This window comes from Parasteatoda tepidariorum, chromosome 1 (genome assembly GCF_982258835.1).
Source record: "Parasteatoda tepidariorum strain Cologne lab strain chromosome 1, Ptep-v5.0, whole genome shotgun sequence".
NCBI lineage: Eukaryota > Metazoa > Arthropoda > Arachnida > Araneae > Theridiidae > Parasteatoda > Parasteatoda tepidariorum.
Window position 1 is genome coordinate 83,737,365 of NC_141755.1, and position 16,901 is coordinate 83,754,265.

Consider the following 16,901-nt stretch of genomic DNA (forward strand, 5'->3'; position numbering starts at 1 on the left):
TTAAATTAACAAATTAAATTTAAATTTATCATTCAATGTCTACGACTCTTTGATTCATTATTAAAATTCCAACAAGTGATTAAAGTTCTTCAAACTTTAGTTTAGATGTGATCAGATTTAGATTTAGTGCTACCAACTAAAATATAGTTAAGTGCATCAAGTTATTCCTGAAATCAAAAGCCTGAGCTCTTTCGTCAGCGCTAAAATTTCGTGATGTCGTAAAATTTTTAGTGTCTACAGGTGCTGTTATTCATTATTGAGGATAACTATCTTATATAGAAGACGAAAATGCAAATTGCTAAGTATTTGGCACATCAAAGTCAGGGAAATGCTTTACTTCGTGGGGGTAATTTTGCTTTTAGGGTGCTCATGCTTGACAGTTTCGGGTAAGTTAGTTAAGAAAGTTTTGGGAATGTGCTCTTTTTATTGCAGTATCATAAAATAATGACAAGTCTTTTTTTTAAAGAACCTTTTTTTCACTTTTCTGAATATTTATTATAAAATAGTGAGTTTCAGTTTTCAATTAAGATATAGAGTATTTTAATACAAATCAAATTATTCGAAACTTCAACATGATAATTATTTCAGCAAATATATTCTTTCTACTATAGTATCATAAAAAATAATGAGTTTTTTTCCAATTTTTTTTCCTTTTTATTTTCTTGGATATTTATTACAAAACCATGATGAGTTTGTCTTGAATCATAATCTTGAGTATTTCCTTAAAAATTATATTTTTCTGCAATAAAATACGGTAATTATTTCAGAAATTTACTCTAACATAGAGACAAGAAAAATGACGAGTTGTATTTAAAAAATCTTTGCTTTTTCTTTTCAAAATTTTTGCATAACATTATGACTTACTATTTCAAATTAAGATATTGAATATTTTCATAGAAATCAAAATATACGTGACTCAAATTCAATAGATATTTCATCAAAGAGGAAGAACTATTTCTGAGTTTTTTTTGAATGAGAAAAAAAAGATAAACTCATCCTAGAGGAATTAAGTTATACCTGACTATTGGTACCTTTTGATTCCTATTTAAGTTATTAATTATTTTGCATAAAAATATTTTTTTCATCAGGGGCAAAATGCATTTTTTTAAATGAACCGTTCATATAATAGAAAGAGCCGTAATTTTTTGATAAAGCATGCATTGGAGCTTTATGCGAATAAAAACATGATTTAAAACACACTCGAAATATAACTAAAAATGACCACTTTGTTGTCACTTTTTATAAGTAATACAAATTTTTTTAGAAACTTTTCAGTATAAAATTAGATTTCAAATTTTGCACTACTAATTGCTGCTGTATAATTTACAACGAAAAGTGTCTTTATATTTCTTAGTTTATCTTAAAATATAGAACTTTAAAGAGAAAAAAGATCACAATGTTTTGAGGAAAATATTTTAAGATTTTGAAATCATTTTCTAATTTTTATTATTAAACTTTAGTTTTAATAAATTAAAGTCACACAAAACGCTATTATGTTGCAATATATTCTAAGATAATGGTATGTTTATTGCAAATTTCAAAATCATGTTTAACATTTTATTTTTAAAGATCAATAAATAGACAGTTTTTCCATGTGTACTTTCATATTTCGAGGCAGAAATAATTATAACTTTTCATGGTATTTGATAAAAATCGTTTGCATATTTTTGAAACTAATAAATCTAAATTGAACTATAATTCAATTTCTTACTGTTTGATATTTTCATAATATGAATATAATATTTCTTCTTTCCTTTTTTCTTGTAAACTGTGAAAATGTTTTACATTCTTGGAAATTGATAATTTTATTATTAAAAACGAACAATTATCATCTCAGAACACGATTTTTTTCAATGCATTTATGTACATTGCAATTCATCAAGAAAGAGATAAAATAAGTTACATATTACAAATTGTTCATTTTCATAATTGCTTGCAATTTTAATGGATTTCGACAGAAAATGAGCATATGTTTAGAATTATAATTTGTTCTTTTTCAATCATATTAAGACAAGTTACTGCAATTTCTAAGCCTACTGAAGAACTTAATTCAGTAATTTTCATAAGGAAGCATTAATATTTTGCTGATTAAATAAATACTTGATTAAATTTCTGAGAACGATTAAATATTTCAGAAACTTACAGTATAATTAGATTTATTATCGTAAGTAAAAATCTGTGCATTTACATTATTTTATAGATTAAAGAAATCATGCTTTCATAACAAGACTGTAGTAATATAATTGGACTATTACAGTTAAAGCAGAAAACTTTCCTGTTGATAAATATAAAGCTTTTAAAATTATTTTTAATAATTATTTATTAATACTAATTCATTTTATAATAACCGAAAATAAGTTGAATTATGAGGTATACAAATTTTTATATAATTTAAAAGTGATGATTTTAATTGGCAAAGCACAAAATATGAATGAAATCGGCAGATTATAGTTTGAAAAACTAAATTTTAAATATACTAGGGTTTACAATTAGATAACTCAGAAAGTATTCTATCTATTTCGTTCAATTCTATTTCGTATCGCTTGTATTTTGCCATTTTAAATTACTTGACCACTCAGAATAACTTTTGATCTAATAGTCGGATCTACACGTTCTCAATCTTAATGGTCTGAGGGGATGTTTTCAAATATGCTAGTTAATTAGGGCAGACAATATTTTAAGTTCATTTTTTAAATGTACGACTTTCTTAAAATTCGATTTCTTTGGAACTATTCGACTGATTTTGCTCAGATTTTGTAGTTTGCCATTTAAAATTGCATTTTTAAAATGACATAAGAAAATGTATGCCTTACAATTTAAATATTTTAAACTAATATTAAGCAATAAAGGTTTGCTAAAAATTATTTTGTGCATGGAATTATCTTCTGATAAACGCACTTTATGATTGTGCGCAATTATTTTTTATTTCACCTTAAAAGATAGATATGGCGAAAATACGCAAAAAGTAAAATTAGCATTATTATGTCCAAACTTTGGACCGTTCTTCTGACCAAACTATTGGGGCCATATTTTTCAGATTGTGGTTACTGCCTATATTTTGGGGTCAGAAATTCGAATCCGTCGAAGAAAAGATATGTTCATGCTGAAAAATTGCATTTTTATGTCTTATTCCATAACTTAAAATATCGTCTGTACTAACTAATTAGCATATTTGAGGTTGTTCAAGAGCAAACAGTGCGCAGCGGTTATCCATGTACTCAAGCTTGTTTTCTTCACATTCTTCAAATATTTCATAATGTCTATTCATAAAATAATTTTGGAGGTTGACAAATTCTGGATAAATTATTATATCTTCAATGCATCCGATAATTACATCCAAGTAATTGTTGACATCATTCCAATAACAAACTAGCTCCTCCTCGTCTGTCATTATCCACTTTTAATTTTATCACCGATTAAACAAGATGAGTTTCTAGGAGAAGTGAAAAATCTCATGAAAGGTGATACTGTGTTTCCAGAAATAGCAAGGTAAAACCTTTGGATTGTTTTTTTAGCCTATTGTAATGTCTTACGAGTTGGAGGTATATTTAAAAATTCTGAATTAAGTACATATCTAAAGCATCCAATGGTTCTGCCAGATAAATTTTCCCTTACACTAATTATTGCAAGATATTATCACGTAAAATATTTATATGCTGGATCATTATCATTGATTCATTATCGTATCACCTTAGATGTAAATTTTGGATCATTAACACATTCAGATCAAATTTTAGCTAATTTCCTTTCCAGGGAAAATATTGAATGGAATTTCATAACCCCAATATCACCAAATTTTGGTAGTCTTGGGGAGGCCGGGGTAAAATCTTTTAAATATCACCTAAAACGCATTATCGGAAGCGCTAATTTGACTTAAGAAAAATTTCTTACAGTTATCTTAGAAATTAAAAGTATTTTGAACTCTCGATCCCTTACTCCTTCATCTGCTGATTTTGATGACTTTGAAACCTTGTCACCAGGTCACTTTCTAATAGGGAGACCTTTGACTCTGAACCTCAACTCGTTAAGTTACCAGAGAACAGACTTTCTAAATGGCAAAAAGTATCTAAGTATAGTCAAAGAATTCAGAAACTATGGAAGGGGGACTATTTGAATAATTTACTACAACGATCTAAGGGGATATTTACAAAGAATAATTTTAAAGTTAGTTTACTTTAAGATGAGCTTATGCCAAGTACAAAATGGCTAACAGGGAGAATTTCTGAAATAATTTGCGGAAAGGATGGAAAAGTACGAGCAGTAAATATCCTGAGCAAAATGGCTAACAGGGAGTCCTATGTCCTTTTTCCTTTGTGTGTGAATGTGACCCGCCCTATAAACGGGTTGTGTTTGTGTGAATGGCGTGGCAGAAGTCGAATTCCTGGCCATAGATGGCGCCACTGAAAAACAGGAACAATTGCACCCCCCCTGCCTAAACAGGCATACGACAAAAAAAAGAAAAAAAAATTGTAATGCGTATATCGATAACATTTAATTTTTATCATTAAAATCATTTTAAATGTGCGCTTGCTTGAATATATCGAATAAATATTATTGTATTTAATTAGTACTTGCATTTATTGTGTTGAAACTTCTCAAATTTCAAGACTGGGTGTATGTTCAAGAGCAAACAGTGCAGACGCGTCGTCATTGCATGTGTTGCTATGGCAACCGCTGCTGTTTGATAATTTTTTAGAACTCTTTTTTTCACTGTTCATTAAGCAGTGATAAATTTCTTGGCGAGTTTACAGTTGAATTGTGGAACCTGAGAGATCCTATAAATATTATTGAAACTGTCAATAAAGAAAATCCCTTCCCTTGAACGATGTTTTTCTTGTTTAATTAAGAATCAGTAATCTAGTCTAAAGGTCAGAGGTCATCTCCTCAATCCATTAAGATTGATCCCTAGAGCGTGAAGATTCAACCATTACACCAAAAGTTATTCAGTTTTTTATTTTGCGCACAGTAAGCAAAAACTGCAAAAGAAATTACATTTTTATATCTGGTTTACTTTTTGCAAAAAAATGCTATATTAATCAAAGCATCATTTTGGGTCATATAAATTAGATACTATTAAAAACAAATTGTTCATGCATGAACAAAAAGTATACAGACCATTATGTTTGGCTAAGGTTAATGGGAAACGTCGCCAATAGAAATGGTTTTACCCATATTATATATTAAAATTATTAATCAATAAAATAATAAATGTATCTATTGTATTTTGATACACTTGTGAAATTTTGTTTCATTTTCATTAAAAGTTTAGTTTAATCATAGAGAATATTTAGTTGGTTTAACTGCACTAAGCACAAGATTGATATTTAAAAATTCTGTCATTATCTAAGCGATATTTCTTTCATAATATTACCACAAATTGCGAACATGTACCTTTTAAGAATGTATAGTATGAAAAAAAGTAACATCATGATAATAGTAAGCATTGAAAAGTAACATCATGATAATCACTAGAACAAATAACTTTTGTTCTATTGATCAATTTTCACCGTCTAGGACTTAATCTTAATGATTTAAAGGGGTGCCTTTAAATATGGTCATTAATTAGAGCAGACGATATTTTAAGTTACAAAAGTTAGTTAAGGGTTATTATTATTTGTTAAGTGAATTAAAAAAATCTTATAAAAGGAAAAAAAAAAACTATTGTGATTCGAATAGTTGGGCTAACGACCCTTTTTTGAATGAACGCAAATCCAAGAACCTAGATGTGTTGATGGTAATTATGATAATTTTTCAAATGCTAGTGTTTCAGACACAATTCTTTTTAGCAGTCAACTTAATAAAATATTTGCATGAAATTAAATTATTTTGAATAATTATAATTTCTTTTTTACTATCTGAATTATTTTAATTAATTCTTTTCTTCTTTCCATTAGTTAAGTTAGTAATATATTTGCGTAAAAATAAATTATATGAATGCTAAAATTCATCTGAAACTAAAAAATACCAAATTGATACTTTTCGAAATTTTTTTTCTCCAGAAACAGGTTATTAAAAAACAGATATATTGAAAAAAAATATAAAGAGAGAGGAGGTAGTGATAGTTTTTTTTAATCATATCATGTAACACAAAAGTTTATTTTAAAATAAATTACCTCCAATATTCTTGAATGAAAGTAAAAAATGAAGAATAGATAAAAATTTTATTGAGTAACATAAATGAAAATTAAATATTTTAATTAGAAAATTGTATGAGGTCTGAAGTTATTTGAAACAAAACAAACGTATTACAGTTCTAAATAATATTCAACATTCAGTTGGGATTCAGTTTAGTACACTTCTAACTTTGGAACATTTATACTTAGTGAATTATATGAGATTTCATGAATGTTAAATTAAAAATTGTTTTTTTAAGCACTTTAAGTTCTAAAATATATTAATATTATTTTTTATTATAATCAGTTGCTGTACCCCCCCGCATTGCGGGGGTGTTTTTTACGACACTGTAAGGAAGACTTTCTTCTAATTTTCAGCTTTAACTGAATACATTTTTTTACAATACGTTTGGAATCTATGAATTGTAGCTATTTAACGGACGTGGTAATTTTTTGATTAGAAGAGGGTTAAACACTTAAGTTTTTTAGCTGCCTTTCATTGCTACAAAAGCCAACATCAGACCGAAGAAGAAGTCTTTCTCCACTAAACATAATGTGTTGGATAATAAAAAAAGTGCCAACTATTTCTCTTGAGACCATTTTATTAAGAAGCAATTTCATTTATTACTGAAAGAATAACATTTAGCGAGAAGTGCTAAGAATTCTCCTTATCACAATGGAAAGGCTTTTTTTGCCAAAATGAGTAAAAGGCTATTATTTAATAATAAACTGTTGATTGCATTTTCTTAATACAATAAACTATTATTACGGGAGAGTTTAATAATGTTAGTGTTTCATACATATTTTCTTTTATTTCCCTTTAGAAAAATAATAATTTTATTCATATTGCTCATTTTCCAATTTAATAAAAGATTATTCTAATGTGGGTTATTTTATTCTGTAAAAGATTATCCATATGAGCTTCATTTTACTTCAAATGTAAAAAGAAACTAAAAATACAAAGAGATACAGTCAGATTGCGAATTGTGAAGACGATAGTCTATAACACTTTCAAGCTCGTGGGACACCGTATATATATATATATTCCATCTAATACGTAATATATGTATATATCTATTAATGAGCGGCTAATAACATGTAGGACCACCTTTAGCCCTCAAAACTGCTAGCACCCGCCGTGGTATAGTAGTCTGATAGGTAGTCTGAGGTATCTGGTACCAAGCGCTCACCATCTGGTCCTGCAATTCCCTCACTTTGCGAGGGGGTAGCGTGGCAGCACGAATTTGGTTTTACAAGTAGGACCACAAATGCTCTATTGGATTAAAATCAGGTGAATGTGGAGGCCAAGACATGACTTGAAAGTAACTGGAATGTTCCTCGAACCAATCCATGACGATTCGACCCTTATGACATGGTGCATTATCCTGTTGGTAAACACCATCCCCCGCAGGAAAAACTGTTGCCATGAATGGGTGAACCTGGTCTGCAACTATGTTCAAGTAGCTTACAGACGTCAGGGATTGTTCTATGAGGATTATGGGTCCTAATGTGCCCCATGAAAACATTGTTCCTGGGCGATATGTATTTTAAGAATGCTATAAGTGATGTTTTAAAATTAAAGTGAAATGCCTGAATCAATTCATGAAAATAAAAGTTAGAAATGTTATGCAATCATTTAACTTTGAATCTTATTTATCATTTGAAAGCAAAATTTCAAAGAAAAAAACATTATTTTATAGCTCATCCCGGTGATGAAGTCTGCTGTGACAAATGCTGTGATCAAGTCAAAGGCTCGTGTAAGTCATTGACTCTTGAGCAGGTAATATATTGCTTAAAAAATTGTTTTCAATAATTTTAATTAAATAAACGGAAGGACTGAGCAGCATTTTATTTTAATGATATTCTTAAAACGGGTAAAACAGTCTGAGTTGTGCAAGAGTTTAATAAACAACAGCCAAGAGGTACACCTCGTCCGCGTCGCAATATTGCAAAGAGTATATGTACAACTTACGAGCTCTTCAATACCTACTGTTTTTTTTATAAATATTTCTGTTGTAACAAATATATTATTTTATATAATTTACTTTTGAAACATTCTTATTTGTAAAATATATATATATATAAAAAATCAAAAATTACATAAAGTAAAAGAAGTCTTAAATAAGTCATTATTAATTAAAAAATAAACGTTTAAACGACTTTCTTTTTTAATTTTGTGTTGTGTATAAATTTCTTAAGAACTGTTCAATTTTCTGTGCAAAGGTTGTTTTTTGTCGATGTAATTTACTTTAACTTTCATTAACTGTTTCTTACATAACTTAATAGAAGCATAAATAAAAATAAATGTTATAGAATATTACATATTACAACGCATGAAATATATAATATACTTCTTTCCATTATTTATCTTAATGGTTGTGGTTCTTACAGTAATATTTTAGATAGAGTAAGAATTTGAAATGCAAAAAAGATTACAACTCGGAGTTGCAACGATATCGTTTACTTTCAGTTTACCGAAACGTGAATTACATAACATAATCCCATAAATCCCAAACTTTCATAATATTCCTTTACAGAATAACCTCTTACGTAACTCTTGCTTTAAAGAAATATATTTGAAAATAATATTTTTATCCAGTATTTTCTGATGCGGTTAGTTTATTGAATTGAAAATATTTCATTTATTCGAATACGTACTTGAATATTTTCACAAATAAATACTGGTTCAATGAAAAAAAAATTATACATTTATAGCATAAATAGAAACAAGTATATTAATAAAAAAATACAACAAATTATTATTTAATTTTTATTTACATACATAATTTAAATTCGGTTTAGAAGAAGATTTCAAGCAATTTTAATTTAGTGATTATGAACAAATTTGTTTCAAATCGTATTATAAAATTTTAATTAGAAAATTAAGATAATATAGTTATATTTTTATGTAGTGCTTTTGTGTATTGAACTTTATGCTTTTTTTCAAATTTTAATTTTTTTTTGTTTTCATATTTTATTTGTTTTTATAGATAACACCATGCTCGTATAGTTGTAATTGTGATGGTAACTATACGTATGCCGTGGAAAAAACCTTTACTAATTGCGGAAGCGGCAAAGTAAGTACATTTTATTAATTAAGAATTTTTGGCATTTTTTTTGTAGTAAGTATTTATCATTGGAATTGTTTACTACCAATATGTGTTGATAGACTAATGACTTAGGTAGGCAGCTCACACTGGTACTTAAATCTATTATCACATGAATTTTCAAAAATCAAATTATGAGACAATAATAACTCTATGGAGAAAATCCGTCGAGTCTTGAGGCTTATTATGAATTTCTAAAGATGGTGTGGTTTGGAGACAGATTTCCCTTTTTTAATCGCATTTACACCTGAATCAATAAGTTAAATGTCATTAAACGTAATCAAAATTCTTTCGTCAATAAATTTTAGTGAGCCTTGAGGGCTTAGGGGATTGAATGTAATTAGAATGTAAAACATAAAGACAAAAAAAGAGAGATTAGCGAAGAAAATTAAGAAAAATATTAATAAGCTGCAAGTACATAGGACCCTTAAAATAAGTTTAAAACGCGAAAAAGACATTGAAAAAAAAATACATTAATTTTTTTAAAGAGAAGTAGAAAAATTATTAATATATAAGATTTTTTTAAAAAATATTTAAAAGTTTAAAAGAAAAAGAAAAAAAGGAAAAAAAGAAAAAGCCAAAAAACACAACAAGTAAAAGATATAATCGCTTCATCAGCTCCCAGGATTATATCCACAAAAAGAGTGCTTTCTAACATTGTATTACTATAGTCAAGGTAAAATATATCAATACAATACGTCAGTGCTATCGTATTGATATATTTTGCTTTGGTAATATTAATGCAATATTAGAAAGCACTCTTTTTGCGGATATAATTGTTGGAGCTGATGACGAGATTATATCTTTCAATTATTTTGCTTTCCGGATTTTTAATTCTGTTTTATTTTTTAAATATTTTATTTATTAATAAGTGTTCTTCTCTTTAAAAAATGTATACATGTATTTTAATGTCTTCTTCGTATTTTTAACTCGTATTTGTTGTATCTTAGATGTATATATATAAAGAAAACGCAGAATTGCTTTAACGATTTTTGTTTCTTTTCTTTTTTTTCCTCAGCTCTGCTATCAAGGAGATTGCTTACCCGTAGTTCCTGATCAGTGTGAAAAATTATATGGGAAACACTTCATTGGTCTTCTGGTAAATATCTATCACTATAAAATATATTTGCTTAATAAAATTAAATGGTTATATATAATGTAATTATTCACAAATTATGCAAAAACACTAAAATTAATATAAGAGGACTATATGTTCATAAATATTAATACACTATAGTGCGTGTACTTCTTTCAATATTTTATTTTTTAGTTTTTACATATTATATTTCAAGCTAAAATTACAATTTTATTCAATTAATGAAATTTTAGAAATATATTTCAGTATTAAAAGTTTAGGTCTTCGGGTTATTTCGGATTATTCAAAATCCTTAACACTGACAGTTTCTTTAAATCTTAGATCGTTTCAGATGTTTATGAGGAATATTTTAGTTTTTTTCTGCTATTAAGTCTTTTAATAACTTATGGATACCTGAGCAAACTTTAAACATTAGTATTTTATTTATAAGTTATATCGATATTTATGTTGTTTTAGAATCCTACCAATCCATGTGTGTATTACTGCTACAGCGAAAATCAGCCCTGTCAGCAATATGAAGAGAATTTTCAAGATGGAGCAAGTTGCTTTACTTATAATAATGTTTATGGGGTAAGTTTTAAATTGAAACTGTAAATTCCTGCATGCCTGAAACAATGCTATTCTGAGTAGAATCGTTTAATCAGAGTGTTGTTTATAAGATGCACTGTAAAAAATGGATACTCAAATTTAACTAAGCTTTCTTCGTTTTTGACGAAACAGTTTCCTGGTATAGGTTAAAACGAACATTTCGTCAAAGTGACGAAATAATTATTGTCTCTTTTTCGAGGAAATGAATTTCTTCAATAATAAACGAATTTTTGCAGTCGCTTTCCAAAAATAAGTCCTCGTATAGTGTTACCATTTCTAATACTTACTTTTTTATTTTATTTTATAACCGTCGTTGAACAGCAGACCCAATTTTGGTTTTACGACTACTAATGTTCAACTCCATAGCCTTACAATTTAGAACCTAATTCAGAAGACAAGGGAACTTCTGGATCAAGTAGTGGGAGAAATTTGCCTTCATGGAGGACTTTTTGGTGGAACTAACCCGCATTAGCTTTACGTGGAGAGGAAAACTACGAAAATCACCCAGGGTTAGCCTAATAGCAAGGGGACTCTAACCCATGATCCATCTATAGTTCGTTCACCAGGAGTTGAGACTTGGCTCCACCTCCTCGGACGCAGAGTTCATTTCAGCGCGGGAGTTAGAAGAGAAACATCTCCGTTGTTGAAATTGAGACAACCCTTCATTTGCGCCAAACACAGAAAGTGAATTCTTTTTCAGTCACTTACTTTGCTTTATCATCTGCTAATATACCTTTTGTTACACTAGCTAATTAAATATAGTTTAATTTTAAAAACTGTTGTTCTCCCAGCGAAATGTCTCATAAAGGACAAACTATTCACTCACAAGAAAGAAATATCATAAAAAATAGTGCAAAATATCATCAAATTTATGAAATATTCATTGTTAAAAAAATGCACATAAAGTTTGCGAAATAAATATTTTTGCCAAACGATCGCCAAATAGCAACATTGTTCAGGATTGCTCACAACCTTCTCCCAAAAATAGCGAAATAGTATCGTCGCATACCACGTGATGAAGGCGGAGCCAAGTGCCAACTCCTGGTGAACGAGCTATACCACATCATCATTTTACATCAGCACTGTGGTCGATGTGAGCCAGCTGCGGAATTCGTATCAACCAGTAATCGCGGGGATTTGAATCCCGTTCACTTCACAGAAATGTGAGAGTTTCATCCTCTGAGCCACCATGGCTCCGATAATCACTTTATCGCGTGTACCATATATCTGGGTCAATGACACTTGTGCTATTTTAAGAAAGACAAATAGAACACAGAGATGAATTACACTAATGCCCGAAGAAGGATTCTAACCCAGGTCCTCCTGATGCGAGACCATCTTCTTGACTACCATACAGCAAGTCGGCTTATTCCTTCACTTTACTTTGGATCGTCTAGTCTTCAATCTAGCTTTGTCGTTCCAGTTGAAAATCTCTCACAATGAGGCTTGATGAGGTTTGGAGTGGAGGAAACATTTTTCGTCTTATATTTGAGGATTCCTATTTTGTCACAAATCACGCGATTTCATGACAAAATAATTCTTAACCAGAATGAAATATTGCTCAAGGATTGCTAAATCGTCGAAAGTGAGAGTTTTGTTTCGGAGAGTGTTGAAACTCAGGTTGTTTTTCTTTATCAGAACTTTTAAAAAGAATCATTATTTTAGATCACTCCCCCAAAAACAAAATTAGAAACCTCATGGAGAACAATCAAATTTTCAGAGTGTTCGGAAAAAACCCCATTTAGATGGTCCAAATATGAGAGTGTCAGAAATTAGCTAGTCCTATCAAAGGAAATGAAAAATTAAAAATAATTACGTTTAGGAACAGCTGTAACAAGTTTGTTTTGTATGCTATCGAGTGGCACAAAACAGGAACAAAATCTCATGGATGTTAGCAAGTTGTACACTACACCCTAAAGAAATAAAAATAAAAAAAAACATAGTAAACGAGCCAATTGGTAGGACTGTCTTTTAATGAATAATTTTTTCCAAAATTTATGGCTTAATTACATCAGTTAGCATTGATTATCAATGATAAAATGATCAGAAATCTGGTTTTAAAAATAGAAAAGTATTTACAAATACAGTTTTATTCAGACGTTTCTAAATTTTGCAAAACATAACTTTCGAATTTTTAAAAAAAAATTATTTTTCGAAGTTCTTTTTAAGTTTGGGAAAATTTTACGATTTTTTTTTCTTGTGAAACGAAACGAATTACATTGAGTTGATTATAATTGATTATATTTTATATTATTATATTATAATGGAAAATGTATTTATCTTGTAGCAATGTTTGAAGGGAAGATGCGTTGAAGGTAAGCACATTTCTTTAAATCTATGTTTAGCAAATTTTATTGTAATTTTAAGTTAGTACAGTGCTTTAGGTATCTCATTTCAGAATAAGTATGGTATAATTTAATTTGAATATTCGTTTTTTATGCTTAAATTATTTGTTCTAATAAAAGTTTGATCTCAAGAGTTTGGTAACTTTCGAAGTTATATGCTTGCCATACAGTTTTAATGAATTTCAAATTGAAAAATGAAATCGCCACTTTTGACTTGAAATTAATTAGGTTTTTTTTAATAGCATTTTTATGCATAAACAAATGTTAATAAGGTGGAAAAATTTTAAAAAGTTGGAAAAAAAAGGATAATTATGATACCGACCTAGGTACTAAATTTCATTAGTTTTGGATCAACCTTATTCTAAATCACTATGTTGTGATTTTTACTTTAAACTTAAAATGCTAGGAACAGAGGAAGTATTCAATTATCATTTGCCTTGAATCTGCCGCGTAAAAGTTTTCCAATGAAATTTAACACAAATGTTAAGTTGTTATTTCAAAGTATTAAAACTAACCGTGATAATTTATAAATATTGATGTATAAGATTGATTTTAATACGGAAATACTTTTGAATCTCAACAGCTTCATTACTAAACTTCAACTCGAAGTATTTTCTTATAGGGAACTCATTGTGAAAGTAAAGTTATCTTTTTCTAAACTCTTTGTAATTTCATTAGTGCATGCATGATAATAAAAGTAATTGAACCTCAACTATAAGCTGACAACATATTTTGATCACGTTTAAAAGAAAAAAAAGTAATGTTAAGAAAAAATAGTAATAATGTTAAGAAAAAGTAGTAATATTGCTAAGAAAAAGTAGTAATATTGTTAAGAAAAAGTAGTAATATTGTTAGAAAAAGTAATGTGTATAAGGGCGGCCTCTTTGGTAGTAAATTTTATCATTATCGAGGAAAAAATAAAAGTTTAATCAGAAATAAAAGTTTTTATATGGTATTATATTTAATGGAAATAATATATCTTCAGGAGGATTAATTTTCAACAGAGGCTCGAAGACAACAACATCTTCTGCTGCGGCAGCCGCGTCAGCATCTTCGGCCTCCAGTTCAAACGGATCTTCGAGTTCAGCAGCATCAGCAGCCTCGGCAGGAAGCTCATCAACAAATGGCGGGCAAGGAAGTGGAGTTTCTAACGGGAGTTCTACAGCTAATAGTAAGAGCACTTCGTCCAGCAATGCTTCTGGTAAAAAGGTTAAAAAAGACAATACAGGGAACGGAAATGGACGAGGAAGCAGTTCCCACAGCTCTTCCAGTTCAAGATCAGAATCTTTTTCAAACAGCAACTCAGAATTCGGTGGAGGAAATTCTGCAGCTGGAAGCGCCAGTGGAGCTGGATCGCAGTCATTTGCAGGAACCTCTGGGAATGGAGGAGCAAGCAGTAGTGCCGGGTCCTCCTCCAGTTCCTTCTCTGCCAGCGGCGTATCAGCCCCAGGAAGTAACTCATACTCCCAAAGTAACAGCGCCGCTGGAGCAAATAGTTTTGCTGAACGCAACGGAGGCGGATCTAACTCAAACAGTATCGGCTCAAGCTCAGTCTCCAACAGTTACGCAGCTTCAGGAAGCAGTGCCGGAAGTAACTCAAACTCAGCCGCCAACAACAACGCGATTTCCGGAATCAGTGGAGGAAGTAACTCAAACAGAATCGCCAGCAGCTACACAGGAAACAGTGCAAGCAGTTACTCAAACGCAGCTGCTAGCAGTTACTCAACTTCTGGAAACCCCGGAGGGAGTGACGCAATCTCCTCAGCAAACAGTTTCGCTGAGTCTGGAAGTTACGCCAACTCCGCCGGAGGAGTAAATACAGCTGCTAGCAGTCTTTCTTCATCATCATCATTAGCTGGTGCTTTTAGTGGTAATCAAGCATCCGGAGAAACACCAGCTGAATCAGGTGGTTCCGCAGCAGCAAATGCAGCAGCATTTGCTGGAAGCTCCGCATTTATAAATTAATGTTAGTGTGGTGGTCTTTCGAATATCTCGAATAAAAACGAATTACAATCTTTCGTTTCATGCACTGCATTATCATCAGAACAATATTTCTTTTCTTTAAAATTACGAAAATAAATTTAATTTCGAAAATGTTAAAAGGCTTATGGTTAAAGAAACTAAAAATAATTTTTTCACAAGTCTCAGAAAAATTTGTATGCTTTGTTTTTTAATAGAAAAAGATGCCTGGTTGCTGACTTTTTGCCAAATTAATCTTTCTTCTTCTTAAACAATAGCTCTGTAGGCTTTTTCTTTTTGAAATTAATAAATAGCTCACCAAGTTAGTTCATAAATGACTTTTTTAATTAAGCAGTAGCTCATAAATAGCTCTTTTAATTAAAAAAAAAAAGAAAATTTAAATTCTGTTTTTTTACTAATTTACAGACATACTTGTAAAAAAAAAATATTTATTTTTAGACAAAATATGTTTAAAAATGAAAGTATTTAGATAGGAGTGACTTAATTTTAATTCAGAAAAATGTTTTGAAAAATACGGTTGTTAAAATAGATATAAATATTTTAATTTTTACGGTGAATATATAATATGAGCAATTTTCGCATAAAATTATATAAAGAAAAAAACTAATATCTGAAAACTTTGATCATAGTATTTTCTTGAAATAGCATCACCGCTTTGAAGTATAAATTGTTGATATTGCCTCTTTGACGTTTTCCATTTTTTTTAAAGGAAATTGATATGAATGAATGATATTTTCAAATGTTTGACAATATATGAATGATATTTTCAAATGTTTGACAAAATTTATGAAAATAACACTTTTTAAAAAGTTTAAGTCTGTTATTAGTATTATTTAGCAGTCGAACTTAGTTAGAGAAATTAAGTAATTTTCTGTTTAGTTTCTGTAATAATTGTAAATAACTAAACAATAAAATTGGTATCTCCGAAAGAAATGTCATTACCAAAACTTTATTGTTTTGAAAATAAATGTTTTAACAAATTTATTAATACTTCAATTAATAATATAGATAGATTAAAAACACAACTAATTTGTATGATGATATTGAAATTGTATTGCTGCATGTTATTTTGAACAAGTTTTTGTTTTGCTTGTTTCAATAAATCATTATTAATAAACCTATAATTTGTATAATTCTACTGTACTGTACTTTAAATTTGTTAAAAGCAATATTACAAGTTGTTTGGTAATAATACTGGTACAAGTATATACTTTTCATCTTAATTTTTCTTAAAAATTTATTTCAAAATTTATAGAGGTTTGAACAGTACTCAGATTATAAAAATCCTTTTAACATATTAAGTTGTCAGTTAATAAATAATTTTAACTTTTTAAAATAGAAAAAAATATATTTGTTTTTAAGTGAGAAGAAAAGTTAATAACGAAAATATAACACGATGTTTAAACCATTTGTTTTAATTTCAAACTGATATAATAATATTTTTGCAGAAAATTCAACATAGAGCGGTTTATCAAAAGTATTGAGACAACGTATGTTATATTAATGTTTGATTTTAAACAAAATATAATAAAAAGTCTTACTTAAAAATGGTTTAAATGTTGAGTCCCAAAACAAATCAAATTCTAACATAAGTGATTAAATACTTCTACATTGAACTATTCTATGAGCGAGTTTAATACGATGGAAAACAATAATCTAGTTCAGACTTAAT

The 16,901-nt window shown here is 29.2% G+C and overlaps 1 protein-coding gene across 1 annotated transcript; it reads left to right on the plus strand.

Annotated features, from left to right (window-relative positions):
* Positions 1-248: 248 nt before the first annotated feature.
* On the plus strand, positions 249-16,362 carry LOC107444243 (uncharacterized). The gene is made up of 7 exons (XM_016058337.4): positions 249-386; positions 7,814-7,893; positions 9,104-9,190; positions 10,239-10,319; positions 10,773-10,886; positions 13,192-13,219; positions 14,235-16,362. Exons 1-7 carry the CDS (start codon positions 329-331, stop codon positions 15,212-15,214), a joined length of 1,428 nt encoding a protein of 475 aa, XP_015913823.3. The 5' UTR covers positions 249-328; the 3' UTR covers positions 15,215-16,362.
* The last annotated feature ends 539 nt before the right edge of the window (positions 16,363-16,901 follow it).

Bases quoted from the DNA above. Each gene is read 5' to 3' on its own strand.
- LOC107444243 (XM_016058337.4), top strand. From the start codon at position 329: ATGCTTTACTTCGTGGGGGTAATTTTGCTTTTAGGGTGCTCATGCTTG. The intron at 10,320-10,772 runs GTAAATATCTAT...ATGTTGTTTTAG, and splicing joins AACACTTCATTGGTCTTCTG to AATCCTACCAATCCATGTGT. The intron at 13,220-14,234 runs GTAAGCACATTT...ATATATCTTCAG, and splicing joins GAAGGGAAGATGCGTTGAAG to GAGGATTAATTTTCAACAGA.